Source organism: Penicillium canariense, assembly GCF_028826845.1.
Source record: "Penicillium canariense strain IBT 26290 chromosome Unknown utg000004l_segment0_segment0, whole genome shotgun sequence".
In the NCBI taxonomy this organism is placed as follows: Eukaryota; Fungi; Ascomycota; class Eurotiomycetes; order Eurotiales; family Aspergillaceae; genus Penicillium; species Penicillium canariense.
The window spans coordinates 4,734,434-4,749,852 of NW_026622731.1; the positions used below are offsets into that span (position 1 = coordinate 4,734,434).

General features: G+C 46.1%; 5 protein-coding genes across 5 annotated transcripts; 2 read left to right on the plus strand and 3 right to left on the minus strand.

The window, feature by feature from the left end:
- Positions 1 to 2,298: 2,298 nt before the first annotated feature.
- Positions 2,299 to 2,838, plus strand: N7482_007965 (uncharacterized protein; the record flags this gene model as incomplete). Its single annotated transcript, XM_056690089.1, has 1 exon — positions 2,299 to 2,838. The coding sequence occupies one exon, from the start codon at positions 2,299 to 2,301 to the stop codon at positions 2,836 to 2,838; it is 540 nt and encodes a 179-aa protein (XP_056542518.1).
- Positions 2,839 to 6,660: 3,822 nt separating this feature from the next.
- On the minus strand, positions 6,661 to 7,432 carry N7482_007966 (uncharacterized protein; the record flags this gene model as incomplete). Its single annotated transcript, XM_056690090.1, has 2 exons — positions 6,661 to 7,295; positions 7,378 to 7,432. 2 exons carry the CDS (start codon positions 7,430 to 7,432, stop codon positions 6,661 to 6,663), a joined length of 690 nt encoding a protein of 229 aa, XP_056542519.1.
- A 215-nt stretch (positions 7,433 to 7,647) lies between these two features.
- Positions 7,648 to 9,260, plus strand: N7482_007967 (uncharacterized protein; the record flags this gene model as incomplete). Its single annotated transcript, XM_056690091.1, has 4 exons — positions 7,648 to 7,814; positions 7,867 to 8,250; positions 8,308 to 9,018; positions 9,146 to 9,260. 4 exons carry the CDS (start codon positions 7,648 to 7,650, stop codon positions 9,258 to 9,260), a joined length of 1,377 nt encoding a protein of 458 aa, XP_056542520.1.
- A 1,280-nt stretch (positions 9,261 to 10,540) lies between these two features.
- N7482_007968 (uncharacterized protein) lies at positions 10,541 to 11,193 on the minus strand (the record flags this gene model as incomplete). The annotated part of the gene is made up of 2 exons (XM_056690092.1): positions 10,541 to 10,836; positions 10,905 to 11,193. The coding sequence occupies 2 exons, from the start codon at positions 11,191 to 11,193 to the stop codon at positions 10,541 to 10,543; spliced, it is 585 nt and encodes a 194-aa protein (XP_056542521.1).
- A 3,178-nt stretch (positions 11,194 to 14,371) lies between these two features.
- Positions 14,372 to 14,947, minus strand: N7482_007969 (uncharacterized protein; the record flags this gene model as incomplete). Its single annotated transcript, XM_056690093.1, has 1 exon — positions 14,372 to 14,947. One exon carries the CDS (start codon positions 14,945 to 14,947, stop codon positions 14,372 to 14,374), a length of 576 nt encoding a protein of 191 aa, XP_056542522.1.
- Positions 14,948 to 15,419: the final 472 nt, after the last annotated feature.

Consider the following 15,419-nt stretch of genomic DNA (forward strand, 5'->3'; position numbering starts at 1 on the left):
TTGTGAACTTCCAGTGATACTCGGGAGCCGTACACCGCTAAATCTGTCTCTAATATCTATCTGCTGCGAATAAACGAATTCGAGAAGAATTAACGGGCGTTTCTTCTCGTTCGGAGACCACTGTGTGTACTGTATCAGTGTGTGTGAAATCAAACCGTTACCCCTCGCGAGTTGATTATAAACCTCATCCAGCAGGCTGACAAGGATTCGTATTTAACCTGGTAGTTAAGTCTACTGAATCCGAGGTAGCGGGGTAAATGAAATTATCCATCCATTCATCCATTCTACTCATGTTCGAAATTGGCATCCATATTTTACACGAACATATAGTTGTGAAACTCTAAATTGAAAAGCTTTGCGCCAAAAATAATTAACAAATGTAGGGGCTCGTTTGTCAAGATTACTTGGCAACACAGCTCGTCAGCAATTGATCGCTCAAGTCTTTACTGTAGATCTTCTGTGCCAAGTTCGTCTTCTGAAATCCACAAGCTGCACATCTAACAGATCGGTCTCCTCCAAGCGTCACTGAGTCCTTTACGTCGACGCAATCTAAGCTCTGCTGTTAAGGCCTCGTGAGAGCCACTAGGTTTTGCTCCTTCTCTGATGGCCCTTTTCAGCGAAATTAGATGATAACGGCAAGCTTCACGCGTCCTTGGCCTATGACAACCAGTAAAATGGAACACCATTCCAGCCAAATTATTCAAAGATGCCCCTTTCGAGAAGAGCCAGCGAAATCTTTCAAAGTCGCCTTGCTCGTATGCTTCGCAACAGAGCCTATCGATACCACCTTGAACCTCTCCAAAAGAAGCACCATGATCGATCAACCAACTTAAGAGCACTTTGTAATTGTGTGAACGAGCTGCGCGCTCAACCATGTCGCCACAAGGCATATGCTTCAAAGACGCTCCTTTCGAGAAGAGCCAGCGGAATTTTTCAAAATCGCCTTGCTCGTATGCTTCGCAACAGAGCCTATCAATACCACCTTGAACATCTCGAAAAGAAGCACCATGTTCGATCAACCAAATCAAAAGCACTTTGTAATTGTGTGAAAGAGCTGCGCGCTGAACCATGTCGCCGCGAGGAATGTGCTTCAAAGATGTTCCAAGCTGGACCAGAACATCAAGATTTGGATTCAACCCATTCTTTCGGTAGGCGTAGGATAGGATATGGCCTCGCGATATGTAATGACATCTTTTGACTTGGCAATTCTCGTACCGCACTTCCGAATTGTCGTTTTTATGGGCCTGGATCTTTTTCAAAATGGGTACAAGAGCCTTACAGCCAAACAAAGACCATGTCCGACGGCAAAGCGCACGGAAATGTAAGTAATCAAGAAGGTAAAGATTCGTTGCGATCGATTCCAAGATCTCCCGCGGTAGGTCATAGAAAGAAGCCTTCCTCTTCTCTGTATACTGTAGTTCATAAATGAGGCTTGTATATGACATATTGTAGAAGATGACGAATGTAGGTGATTTGGTTTTTGCTCAATGCTGTAAGATGGAAGGCGATCGAGTATCACCGAATTGCTGGCTGGCTATTACTTTGGATTGTGTTGGGACAACGCGAGCTATATCCAGGAACCTCAGCAATCTGGAATGTGGTGACTAATCTGCTCAAGACTGTACTTCGGAAGAACTATCGGATGAAATAATATCGAGAGGACACTTTCAGGGTCAGAGCTCTTGTGCCCATGCTTTGCCTCATTGCGAGAATGGTTGCCAGGGATAACGTGGCACCTGTGAAGGCGGACAGCGTAGCTTTGGCAGAAATTTATGTGGACCCACAGCGCACCGTGCGGTCTTTGCGCCAAATGTGCTTTCCCGGGAGCAGTAGTCGAAGCTCCTGGGGCCGTTCACCGTCGTTCCCAGGACCATTTGCATTAGTTCCTAGGGACAAACGGGTCCTGGGAGTGCTGTGCGTTGTTCCTAGGACCGCAGCGTGGGCTCCTCGGAATGCTGCAACTAGCCCCTTGGAGCACGTTGTATCTCCTAGGACACTTTTATACCCAGGAGACATAGGTTCTGGTATCAATGTCGCTCCTAGGAAGTATACTACTTCTAGAGCGGGACCATGCCTTCGAGGTCAAATGGCAACGAAAAATGCAAAGCCTCTCCAGGTGCACCGGATGTTGCCTAGATCTGGATGGAATGCTCCGCTCACAGGCGGTACAGGGCATATATAGGATGCGCTAAGGAACCTCGACAGACCTTCTGCCATACTGCTTGTCTATATCTCTACCCTTCATATAAAATTTGAATCAAGGCACCACCTGAATAGCTTCAACATAGTCTACTCATAATGACAAACTCCCCTACCCGGAACATGATCCGGATACGTCTTACCATTATGGCTTTCTCCATATTGGGCCTGGTGTTAGCTAGTCTAAACTCGGCTATTACGAGATTCGCCATCGTTCTGCGAGACCGAGCGCGATTGGGCATCACAGAACCCGACAATGCCATTCTTGCCCACTCATTCCAACAACTCATGGAAAGAGTTCTCGGAGACGTACTCATTGCCGCCCTCGCTTCAGCCCTCTCTGCCATTGCCGGGCTTGTGCTTTTGGTTTACTCAAGGCGGCTACGCGAAAACAGCAACCTTCAAATCTACTTTGGATTCATGCAGCTTATTCTGAGTTTGGTCATCCTCGTCACCGGAGCCTACCTGGCAGATCATGTCCACGGGTGCCAATCCTCCTTTACAGTCCTGCAAGGGGATGACAGAATACCATATCACTCTATCATGTATTTTGGTGGCGTTGGGGAGGCCGTTTATGGGGCACTCGTGATTCTCATAGGTGCAGGATACTTCGGTTTGAGTTTGGCTTTTGGAAGCTAAACATTGGGTGGGCTTTTCATGTTGTAGTTCAGAGAAAATGGACTGAGTCCTTGATATTTTAGTGGAATAATTGAGGCTGTAGATATGGTATCCTTCAAATAACGTGATCCAACACTTAGAGACCTCGGGAACTAATTCCGATGATACGGGTTCATTTTCAGTCTACATAATACTACGTTTCATGCATTACTGCAGTGACTAAGTGTTGCGAGCTTCGTTGCATTTCGGGAAACTGGCTTCTATGACAAGAGGTATGTTTTCGAGCCAAACTGCTCAACTTCATTCGTTTTTCAGCTCAGAGCACCGACCTAGGCCTTGATAATCGTTCCTCGCACGACTTTTTAGAGTATGATTGAGAGACTTTGCTGCCGGTGACAGCGTGAGAGGCTAGCATTTGAAGTGCAATGTAGAGAATATTGTCAGTGAACGAAAAAGTTGGCAAAAATCGAGAACTCACTGGAATAATCTCAGTCGTTACTGTAGTAGAGTATCACAATTTCTGCAGAATTTGTTTCGAAAAGACTTCGATATCAAACTGAGCAAGTCGGTCGCAATATTCAACGACCGCTGAGATCATCATGAAGCTAATGAAGGAAAAACAATTTAATAGCTGTTGGAGGAATAATAGATGGAACGAGAGGGCGAGTTAACCTTGAGATAGTCGCCTTGGGATCTAAAGAAACAACTTGAGGGAATTTGTCGCAGCCTTTATTTCAGGTAGTTATTGGATAAATTTAGGGTTGAAAGACACCTCTCCTTTTGGAAAGATGGTGTTGGCGTGAATTACGCCGCAAGAACAGCACCACATGTATTGAGGCCTCATTTTCCTCTTTTGATTCAATTTATGGAAGAGATAATCAATATATATAAATGATGTCCGTGTTTCGCTTGCCGAATTCTCTCTTGAACATAAATCATCCTCGGTCGCAGTCGCTATCATCATCACGCTTACTTGTCTTGAAGTCACGTATAGTCTAATATGCTTTCCTTCCATTACCTTTTTCTTTCAATCATTGGAAAAGTTGTGTCCGGCAGTTTCTTGGCTCTCGTTCACGACACTGACGGTGAAACCGACTGCAGAGTGTGGTCTCAGAGTAACCATGGCTGTTCAGGCTATTCAGCAACCTTCGCCAAGCGGAAAGGCAAAGATTGCTCAGGTGAGTGCCCATTGTGACTCGGAAGCCTTCATGTTGCTTCTGACGTCCTAAAGATCTCATTGGTGCCGGTTCCAATGATCAGTCAGTGAGAGTTGATATATGCGGCACTGAAGATGGACAACAGGTCGCCTGGGTAACAGTCAACAAAAATGGCGCTGTGACTTTCCTCGACCGTGAAGGGAAAACCTTCAGCTGTGTGCTAGATAATGGTCTTGAGATACCCAGTAAATGTAGCATCAGTAATACATTTTCCTCTCAGAAGCCCACAACGACTTTAGACAGTCAGTTCTCGATTTCAACTGCAAGGGACACATCTGCTTCTGGAACAACTCTTGCTGGTCAAATTTTGAAACACACAACTAAGACTTTCACTACATCTACAGAAAATCAATCTCCGGCTACGACTTCAGCCAGTATATCGGCTAATGAGGTACTGCATACAGATCAATCGCCAAGTCCTACAAAACAATCATGCACGTGCTCCTGCAAGTTTGCGGTCCCTCATGTTCGTAGGAACAGTCTCTGATATGATCCTGGTACTGTGGCGGTCTTCTTGAACACTTTCGTATCGAAACAAAGAAAATCAAGGCAACGGTACATATGCAGAATAGCAAACGCATTTCAGTTGCATTTGTCACAATACAGTGTTAAGTATAAGTATGATCGCGCCCTAGATTGCGTTCCAAGAAGGAGCCATAGATGCTGGTTCATCCGATTACCTTTTAGTAAGGCTGTGCGGCCTATTCTCGCCCCTGGGAGCAGTATTAAAGGCTAGTAATGGCGTTGCTCTAGTATTAACCCTCATTAGTCCCCGGTCGATATAAGCCCCTAAAAATATTCATAATCCTGATCTTGCAATACGAGCTCCTAGGAGCCGTCGAGGTGGGATTAAGAAGCTCTTACAAGGTCGGAACCTTTTGAATCTAGAGAAAGGCTCCTAGGAGTAAGACAATAGTGCTTGTTGTACACGTGACTTTCAACGTGGGTGCCCGAACTCCACAAGCAGCATGCCCACAAGTCATATAGACCGACTCACCCAGAATTTAGATTTTTCATTCTTTGACGGTCTATTAAGTCTATCATACCTTGTGCTGCTATTTTGAAAATATGCTACTCACTCTACCGCCATATCCGTTGGGCATTATTTGTCAATTTCTTGAAAATGTGGAAATCATCGAGCTTTGCCTACTTTCCAGCTTCTCCCACTCGCTCTTCAAGCCAAAATTATTCCAAAAGCTCTGTTTGAGTAAGCTGCCTCCAATATGGCGAGCTGTAAACCGAGGAAGGCTCGATATGGCTTCTTATTTTTACACTATCATGCAGCAAACGTCAACGCCCGATACCAAGGCTTCACCCCACCCCACTTTGGCTTGCTGTTATGAAAAGCAACACCGATGCTGTTGAGTTTTTACTCGCTCAACCATCAATTGACACATTTGTTCGAAATCTAAAGGGCCTTTATATCTTGTCGTTTGCAGTTTTGACCGGTGACACCACTGTTGTAGAGCAATTACTCTGTTCATCAATCATCAATATCAATGCCCAAAGCGGAACATGCAACACGCCATCTATGCACGCACTCGCTTCTGGGGCGTCCGATATTCTGCAGCTTCTTATGGCAGATGAACGCACTGATGTCAATCTGAAAAATATATCTGGACAGACTATTTTACATGAGGCGACTGCACAAGCGGATCTCAACTCAATTCAATTGCTATTGCGACATCCACGCATCGATGTCAATTCCTGCAACAGTGAAGGGCAAACACCCCTTCTCCTTGCCGCCAAACAGCTTGGTCCTTTGGAGTTCAATCATACGGTGATGATTCTGCTGCGTTCCAAGAAAGTTGACGTCAACTTTCGAGACTCAGCCGGCCTTAACATTCTATGGTATGCCATAGACAGACGTTTTGATGCTGCCGTGGAAATTATTCTGCAGAGGAAAGATGTTGATCTTAGTAGTTGTCATGAGGCTGGTATCACTGCTTTGACTTTTGCAGTCTATAAATGCTGTGAAACTATCGTCAGACTCATCTTGAGTCACCCAGCCTGTTTCCTGCAAGAGATTACGGGGACTAATGTGTCACCATTCTGGGTTGCGTGTCAATTAGTACAGCTCAGGATTGTGAGCATGCTCCTTCGATGGAAGTTCATCGATATCAATTCAAAAAGCCCATCCGGACTAAACGCTCTTCAGGTTGCAATAATAGGACAACATGCTCCCGTCATTTCTCTTCTTCTTGAACAAGGTGAACGTGTTGCAGTTAACGAGAGAGGACCTCACGGTTGGACAGCACTTACATTTGCGGTAGCATCCGGGCAAGCTGAGATCGTCTCAATTTTCTCAGTCACTCCAAAGTTGATTTACACACGGCCGACTTCGATCAGAGAACGCCATTGTGGTGGGCAGCTCATGGGGGTCACTGGGAAATTCACAAACTACTATGTAAAATGCCGAATAGGGCCTGGACTGTGCTTTACAGTTTTCCCCAATCACATGATCCATTTCCCGAAGGCGGAGACACATTCATGAAACCACTTCAAAATTAAAAGCGTCGAGTCCATGATTACTAAATCGTCTCGACAGCTGACCGGGCTATGCATGACATGTCTTTGTGATGTACATACAAAACACTGTACGACGAGACACGTAATCCACCGATTATTAACCCAGTAAATTCTCGACATGTGCTAAACGGCCCTCTCTTCCGCCACCCTCTCTTTCACCACCTTCTCTTTCACCACCCTCTCTTTCACCACCCTCTCTTTCACCACCCTCTCTTTCACCACCCTCTCTTTCACCACCCTCTCTTTCACCACCCTCTCTTTCACCACCCTCTCTTTCACCACCCTCTCTTTCACCACCCTCTCTTTCACCACCCTCTCTTTCACCACCCTCTCTTTCACCACCCTCTCTTTCACCACCCTCTCTTTCACCACCCTCTCTTTCACCACCCTCTCTTTCACCACCCTCTCTTTCACCACCCTCTCTTTCACCACCCTCTCTTTCACCACCCTCTCTTTCACCACCCTCTCTTTCACCACCCTCTCTTTCACCACCCTCTCTTTCACCACCCTCTCTTTCACCACCCTCTCTTTCACCACCCTCTCTTTCACCACCCTCTCTTTCACCACCCTCTCTTTCACCACCCTCTCTTTCACCACCCTCTCTTTCACCACCCTCTCTTTCACCACCCTCTCTTTCACCACCCTCTCTTTCACCACCCTCTCTTTCACCACCCTCTCTTTCACCACCCTCTCTTTCACCACCCTCTCTTTCACCACCCTCTGCTTTCCACACTTTTTTTATCTACAGTTCCTTCTCTTGAATGCCTGCCTACTCACCAAAACATAACTAGCGTGCACCGACAACAGTTCATACCATAGTCGTAGGCCAACGTAACGATATGGCGCGCGAGACATTTTCGGAAATTCATATATAAAATCTCTACTAATGCCGCATATTTCTGCTCCAACTGCTTACCTACAGTCAGTGACTCTATCACTTCGTCATTTGACGAAGGCCGGTTTCCCGAGCCAGTTCCAAATAGTCTTCAGCGCTCTTCGTCACAGTTACTCGCTCTTATTCTTTCTATCGCAGTGCTTACTCTCAAAAATCTTGGGCTCTCAGCAGAAAAAACTCGACTTAAAAATGCCTCTCAAAAGCAAGAAGCAAGAATCAGCTCTTGGCCAAATCGAGGAAATGACCGAGCAGAAGAAGGCACGGATATGGGATGACGACCCCAGAAATCCGTACAATTGGTCAACAGTCTGGAAGGTTCATCAAGTGTTGATGGTAGCTTCAGCAGCATTTACGACGTAAGCCAAACTTTCCTGTCCTCAGAACACATATAGCTGACTAGTCACACAGCTCTATTGGTGTGTCAATCATGTCGCCAGCTCAGACTCAACTTATGGAGGAATTCGGCGTTGGAAGTACCGTCGCAATACTTCCCCTATCGGTCTATGCATTTGCGCTTGGGCTCGGCCCTGTATTAGGAGGACCGATTTCTGAGACATTTGGGAGATTGCCAGTTTATCTGGGGTCCACGCTTCTAGGAAGTCTCTTTACAATTGGCGTTGGCTTCAGCCATTCTTTTTCAGCCCTCTGCATCCTACGTTTCCTCGCCGGGTTTTGCTTCGCGCCTTCTTTGGCTGTCGCTGCAGGAACCGTCAATGAAGTTTTCAGGCCTGAAAAGAGGGCCATTCCCGCCACTGTTTGTATTTTGACGCCTTTTTTGGGCCCTGGGCTTGGGTAGGTTTTATCTTTCTATGCTTGAACATCAAATGTGATTTGATGCTGATCTTCTAGTCCTGTTCTTGGGAGCTTGCTAGTGTCTCATTTAGGCTGGCGATGGACACAATGGACGATTCTGTTTTCCGCATCCGTGACTCTCATTACCATGATCGGCACGAAAGAGACATTTCACACCACAATCATGCATCGACATTCTGAAGACTTCTACTTGCCGCTTGCATCTCCACTATCAAGTTCGGCAAAACTGAAGCTTTTCGCTACATCGTCTATCTTTCTTCCGATCCGCATGCTTGTCGCTGAGCCTATTGTGGCTTTCATCTGTCTATATGCAGCGTGCGGATTCGCCATTCTTTTTTCCCTTTTCGCCGCTGTCCCTCTCGTGTTTCAAGAGGTCTATATGTTTGATACAGAGGACTCAGGGCTTGCTTTTCTTTCCATTGTGGTTGGATGCCTTCTTGGGACTTTGACATTGCTATTGTGTGACATTCTGTTGTACCGTCGAAAAGCATTATGCTACGGTGGGCAGCAGGTGCCCCCTGAATTCCGCTTGTACCCCTCTTTGATTGGCAGCCTAGCAATACCTGTGAGTCTTTTTTGGTTTGGCTGGTCTGCTCGGCAGGACATTTCGTGGGCAAGCCCCATTCTTGCAATTATGCTTTTTGCATGGGGCAATCTGTGTGTCTTCGTCAGCTCCGCCCAATATATCGTCGATACATACCACGGTTCTATCGTGGCAAGTGCGATGAGTGCGAATAGCCTAGCGAGGTATGGCTTGGCTGCTGTATTTCCACTTTTTACAATCCAAAGTATGTGCGTGGTCTACCCCGGCAATGATCATAAGGTTTAACAATGAGAAAGTGTACACAAATCTTGGTATAGAATGGGCTTCTAGCCTACTGGGGTTTATCACTGTCGCCATCATGCCCTTCCCTTGGATACTTTTTCTCAGGGGGGATTCTTTAAGAATTATGAGCAAACTTACATTAGCTCAAAATCAAGATCAGTGAATGAGTTGACAAGACTCGGCGTGTACAGCACGAGAGGAATGTGGAGTCAGCATCACGAGGTAATTTTATACTTACAATGTCGTCTTTCCTGAGTCAGATTTATTGTACATTTTGCTAAGAGATTCCGGGAATTGTCATTGTGTTAGTAGTTATATGAATGGTTGCCATCGAGGACCAATCAATGGATGAATGCACTCACTCAAATAAAATTTCTTGGCACTGATATGTTACACTCTTCAAAAGATATTTTATTGGTGACCTCTCGCAGTCAATATGGGAATAGGAACGTGTATAGGTTTGGCCATAACGGGTTCACCTGTCGCTGCGGTCTTATGTGTAAACGCATTAGACTGTAGCGTCAGAGAAGGCCCGTCCGCACTCCCTTGTAGGGAGGCAATGTGTCTGTGTATTGCAGTGCTAGTTTCTATATACAAAGGGGAGGAGGAGGGAGGGACAAAATAGAGTCTTGGCTGCGTGAGAGATGACGAGCTTCCACCAGAGGCAAGCAACTGACTCTTGCGAGGCAGTTGTAGGAGGAAGAAGCCCTCCGTAATGTCGGTGTAGATGTGTGGGACAGCATGGGCAACGTGAGGCAACCCCAATAAAACTCCTCCCTTTTTCACAGACACAAGATGGATGGATAAGTATGAGTTTATGGCTTACGTTCTGTCTGGCCACTCGCCAAATTAGTATACAGACTTTATGGCTATATCTATCTTGCATTTGGGAGTAGCTCATTTTTCGAATACGCAATGGAGGCCTCGTCTAGACCTATTGTTGCGTAACAGCAACTCCGCCCCATTGCCAAGTCGACTTCGCAATGCGTGACTTCAAGACTACTATGAAACTCGACCAATATCCGACACGGCTCTACCTTCAGTTGAGCCTCTCTGCAGAGTCGAGGCAACTAGATGCGTATCTAGCAAGTGTACTAGGCCTCTCATCAAATAAATTGAACTTGAGTATCTGTAGCCTAGTATGAGATGAAAACTCGTAAAATAGTCGAACGGTGTAAGTGGTGGTTTTGAGGAGGAGACTTTAAATCTCATAAATCTCGGTACTAGGCCAGTCGATTTATCTGTTATCCATTTCACAAAAGAGTTGTTACCAACTTGGGATGTCACCCTCCAGCAAAAAAGACATGGACATTACTCAAAATTGATGATGCTCGTAGCAAGGGAACTATATGGGCATTCAATTACATATGCTAGTATTGTCATATCAGTCTGTCATTAAGACGTAGATATAATCACAGATTTTTAGCTAGTTTGTACACAATACTAGAAGGACGAAATGCTCGAGGTGGCCTGACTGTTCAACGAATGCCGCAGTGCACCTCTAAGAAACGATGCGAGGGATTGACTGAATTCTAAGAATTCCTTGCTCTGTGGTACGTAATGCCCGCCAAAGAATTCGAAAAGCCATGGCCTCTTGCAGCACCGCATAAGATTTTCTGTTTGAGTGGATGAGATCATCGAATCTAGCTCGCCGATCGTGTGAAATACTGGAGTCTCAATATTCGGAGAATAGAATGTTTCGTAGCACCCCTTGTCTAATCTGAAGCCACTAAGGCATACTGCGAAGTGGAGTTTCTGATGGTGTACCTGAAAAGACACGTAAGCAATGTGGTCGAGTCAAATTGACTTCGGCTGAGGGTGCTCGTGATCACCTTCCAGGGAGAAATATCGCCTCTCTCTGTCTTCTCCAAGATCGATGTTATTATAGCAGCCATGGCGGCTCCTGATGAAAAGCCCACTATGCCGATAAAAGGGCCCTTCTTATCGAGAGCATCCAGAATACACCCAATTGATGTTTCTAACCCCCGAATCTTATCATCGGGCTCCCCATAGCCCCAGACTCTCTGGTGATCTTTATCCTCGTCGTCGGGATAGGCTGGAAATGTGCCGGACAAAAATTCAAACTCAAAATCCATTCCGTTTGAGAATGTGCAGAAAGCTTGCTGGACAGAGCGGGTTTTGGGTTTGAACACTTCAATGGACTGCCCGTGTCCTAAGGTAAGTATTAACATCTATGGCAGCATAAATCTTGGTGTCTTGACGTGGGGCTATACCATGAAGCATTAGGATCTTGTTTTTATTATAGTCCATTTCGAGTTGTGCTCAGTCGGCGTACTAGTTTAATCCTTGAGACACGCAGGTATAAATCCCACCAAGCTGAGAATGCTGGAGTGGTTGTAGAATATGAGTGGCTGTAATATCTTCGAGACTTCTTCCAGATTTTATTTTGTGATGCTTCTCATTTCACGAAATTTATATCATGCAAAAACTATCTTGTTAATTAATGGAAGGGAATGATGTGGACTGATGTGGACCCTCTAACCGCGAATGGTGAAAAATTGTGATGTTTATGTACGATTATTGGTGCTGAAATTCGTCTTCCAACACCCTTAGCCTAGATTTCAACGATGACATGTGAAAGATGCGTTGAAAAAATTTGGAAATAACTAAGTTGTGTTTGCAGCGATAGTCTGTTGGATGAGCTGAGGTTGTCTACTGTCTTCTGTAACGGAATTTCTGCATTCCGCTCGGTATTTAGGACTATCAACACTCAATTTTGATCAATTATTTTGTAACAAAGACCTTAGGAAGTCCGATAGGGTTTACCACTTTCTCTTCACCAGCTTCACATGTAGATGTGATACGCCCGATCTTTGTATGGGGAGGTATTGTATTATACCATTGAGAATTAATGGAGATGGCTGCTACTTACTAGAGGGGGACAAGAGGTTATACATATACAACGAGAACAAGAATCTGATTTGCGATCGACTTGATTTCTTTCCGATGAGTTGGCTTGGTTACCGCTTACTAAGATCAATTTAGAAGAGCAAGTTTCCATTAAATAGCGTTGATTAAAAGACCTAGATTCTGCCTCTATTGTTATGTATTAGGCGCTTCTCTTGCCGCTTTCTCTCATGATCTTAGTCTTGGTAGATTGATAGTCACGCCAGGCTCCCTTAAGGACACTTACACATCATTCCACGTCTCGTAGTCGCGAAAATCGTCCTTTCTAGACTAGTTGACTAGTAAGATCTATACATATTATCCAACTTATTAGCAGGCTCGGCGGATAGCCTCAGGCTCACGAACACGAATCTATGCTCAATTCATCGTACGGGTGACTTTTGCGTGACTAGTGATTACGGCATTGGTAGCGAGCCGGAGCGCTTTTGGCCATAACGCCTGGAAATAATTTTCTATAATATGCTCTGTGGGGCCTTAGCGTGACAGGCAGGGTTGAGGCAAATGGTCCTCGGAACTACGGTGAACGGCCCTAGGAGCTTCAACTATTGCTCCTGGGAGAGCGAATTCTGCCGCAAACACCGCATGGTGCTCAGTGGGTCCACATAGATTGACCCAATCGAGGTTTAAATGGCCAACTGATTTCTTTCAGAAGACTTGCCACTTGATCATCGACTTCGGCTGCTTTGAGCTCACACTTCATTTAACTAATCAAGCCCCGGCAAAACCCAAGCCTACCGGATTCAGGTTCCTACGATAGCCACTGAAGCACAATGGGCCAAAGAGGAAACCAAATACAGTAATATTCGAAATCAGATTTACCTCCACACTCTTCGACTTTAACTCCCAAATAATTTGAAACACGCTAACCCATATTGGGTATATCCGTCGATCCCCCTTGTTCCTAGAATAGAAACTGTATTTTACATGACGCGGATGGGACCTTCTCCTTTGTAAATTACAGGAAACTGCTATGCATCGATACCACTCTACCCCTCCTCCCCTTAAGCAACAGTAATCTCTCCCTGCAAATAATTCTTGAGCGACATCCTACACTTAACTTACAATATGGCCCCGAGACTCCCCTCCTCCAAGTTGCATCTCATCCGAGACATGGTAGAGAGCCAGTCACTAACCACTACTCAAATGGCAGAAGAGGCTGAGTGCAGCAAGGTCACGATCATAAATATTCGCAGAAACTTGCGGCAATTTGGCAGCGTCCACGCACCCCCAACACGCATAGGTCGGAAATCAACCGTAACACCGCTAATGATCGACGCGCTCTGCGACCACCTGTCGGAAAAACCGGGCCTGTACCTCGATGAGATGGCTATCTTCCTCTGGGACGAGTTTCGCACGATGATCACAACCTCTAGCATCAGAAGAGCCCTGGTGGCCAAAGGTTGGTCTAAAAAGACGGCCCGGCAGCATGCAAAGGAGCGTAATGCCGATTTACGAGAACTTTATCTCCATAATTTGTCGGATTTTCAGTCGTATCATCTAGTTTATGTGGATGAATCTGGATGTGATAAGAGGGCTGGGTTTAGGCGGACAGGCTGGTCACCACTTGGCGTGGCCCCTTTGCAGGTGTCGCAGTTCCATCGCGATCAGCGATATCAGATTCTACCTGCATATGCGCAGGACGGGATCGTCCTCTCGCGTGTATTTCGCGGTGCAACCGACGGCGCAGTCTTCGAAGACTTTTTAGCTCAGCTTCTTCAGCACTGCGGACGATGGCCCGAGCCTAAATCTGTTGTGGTTATGGATAATGCGTCATTCCATTATTCAGAGCGGGTCTCGCAGATGTGCGCGGACGCGGGGGTGAAACTGGTATATCTGCCACCCTACTCGCCGGACTTGAATCCGATCGAGGAGTTTTTTGCTGAACTGAAAAGCTTTATCAAACGTAACTGGAGTTACTACGAAGTGGATCCTGATCAAAGTTTTGATGTGTTCCTCGTATGGTGTATTGACACGGTCGGTGCAAAGAAAGAGAGTGCTAGGGGTCACTTTCGACACTCAGGCTTGAAGATAGAATTTTGCTAAACTTAGATCGGACTTTTTCGTTGACAGAAGAAAACTGCTTATCAAGCCTCACCAGTAGTGCCACTTGCCTCCTCCACTTGGCTTAATGCAAACGTTCAGAATATCAATCAAAAACTGTTTGTGTTACAGGAGTGTGTGTGTGTGTGATATCATTTACACTGACCTCTCGCCAAAGCGATATGCAGTATACGACAACTATATATCCGAGTGTGTACATTTAGAATGATCCACTTCCTGACATGAACTTAGAGCCTCGTCACGGCCTATCGTGGCCAATTGCCGTTCCTATTGTTAGGCTGCCCCTCATGGCGCACGACTGCGAAACCGCTGTGACGCCTCGGCGAAGTCCAGCACCGCCTGTACTGTCTTCGCTCGCGAGACGGTGTCTGGTTTACCTTTCTCACCTTCGTTTGAGCCTCCCTGCAGACTCGACACGCTGTTGAGCGCGTCCTCGACTTGTCTTCTCAATTCCACCCGCAGTTCTCGTAGCCTTGGGCATTGCATCAAGACGTGGGCGACTGTTTCCTGCGCGCCACATTCGCAGCGATCATCATCACTGTAGCCAATCTCCTTGCGGTAGCTGGATACCCAATTGTGGCCCGTGCGTAGCTGTGTCAGCAGATACGCGCTGTTCCGCGGTAGATTTCCATATAGTTTCCTGGTGTAACGCGCCGGAAGGGTATCGTCAATCTTCCGTAGATGCAAGCCTTTGATGCTCGACTTCCACTCTTGCCTCCATTGAGCATGGATTCTATCGCGGATGAAAGCGTTCTCTCTCGACAGCAGCGGTCGGAAGGTGTGGGTTTTGCCCGGGTGCGCGGCATCCTTGGCGAGTCGGTCTGCTGTGTCGTTGCCAGCGTTTTCACAGTGTCCTGGCATCCACTGGAGGCGGAGCGTTATGTGTTTTGCTTGAACCTCAGTGGCTGCTTGGAGAATTGCATTTGTGTTACAGGATGGTTCGAAATCAGTTTCACCTATGTATTCTCTTTGATTCTTTCTTGAACCCTGCTCAGAAACAAACTAATCTTTATCTGGACTAGCCCTATTTCAGGAGTCGAATCGTATCGAAAGAGATTATGTGAGATTGAGCCTTATAAATTACATGAAATACTTGTACCATAAATACTGCCACCTCGTTACCCCTCATGGCTCGCTCGTGACCTCTTTCCATCATCACCGTCAGCCTTAGCAGCAGTTTTCCGTCAAACTGGTAAGGTCAAACATTTGCGCGTACAGTAGTGTGCACTAAGTCAATCCATGGTGGAAGGATCGTCCGAGCAGTTAAAGCACGAAGTTGAAGTTACTATGTAATTCCAGAATTTCCAGTATCTAGCTTATATAGGCATTCATA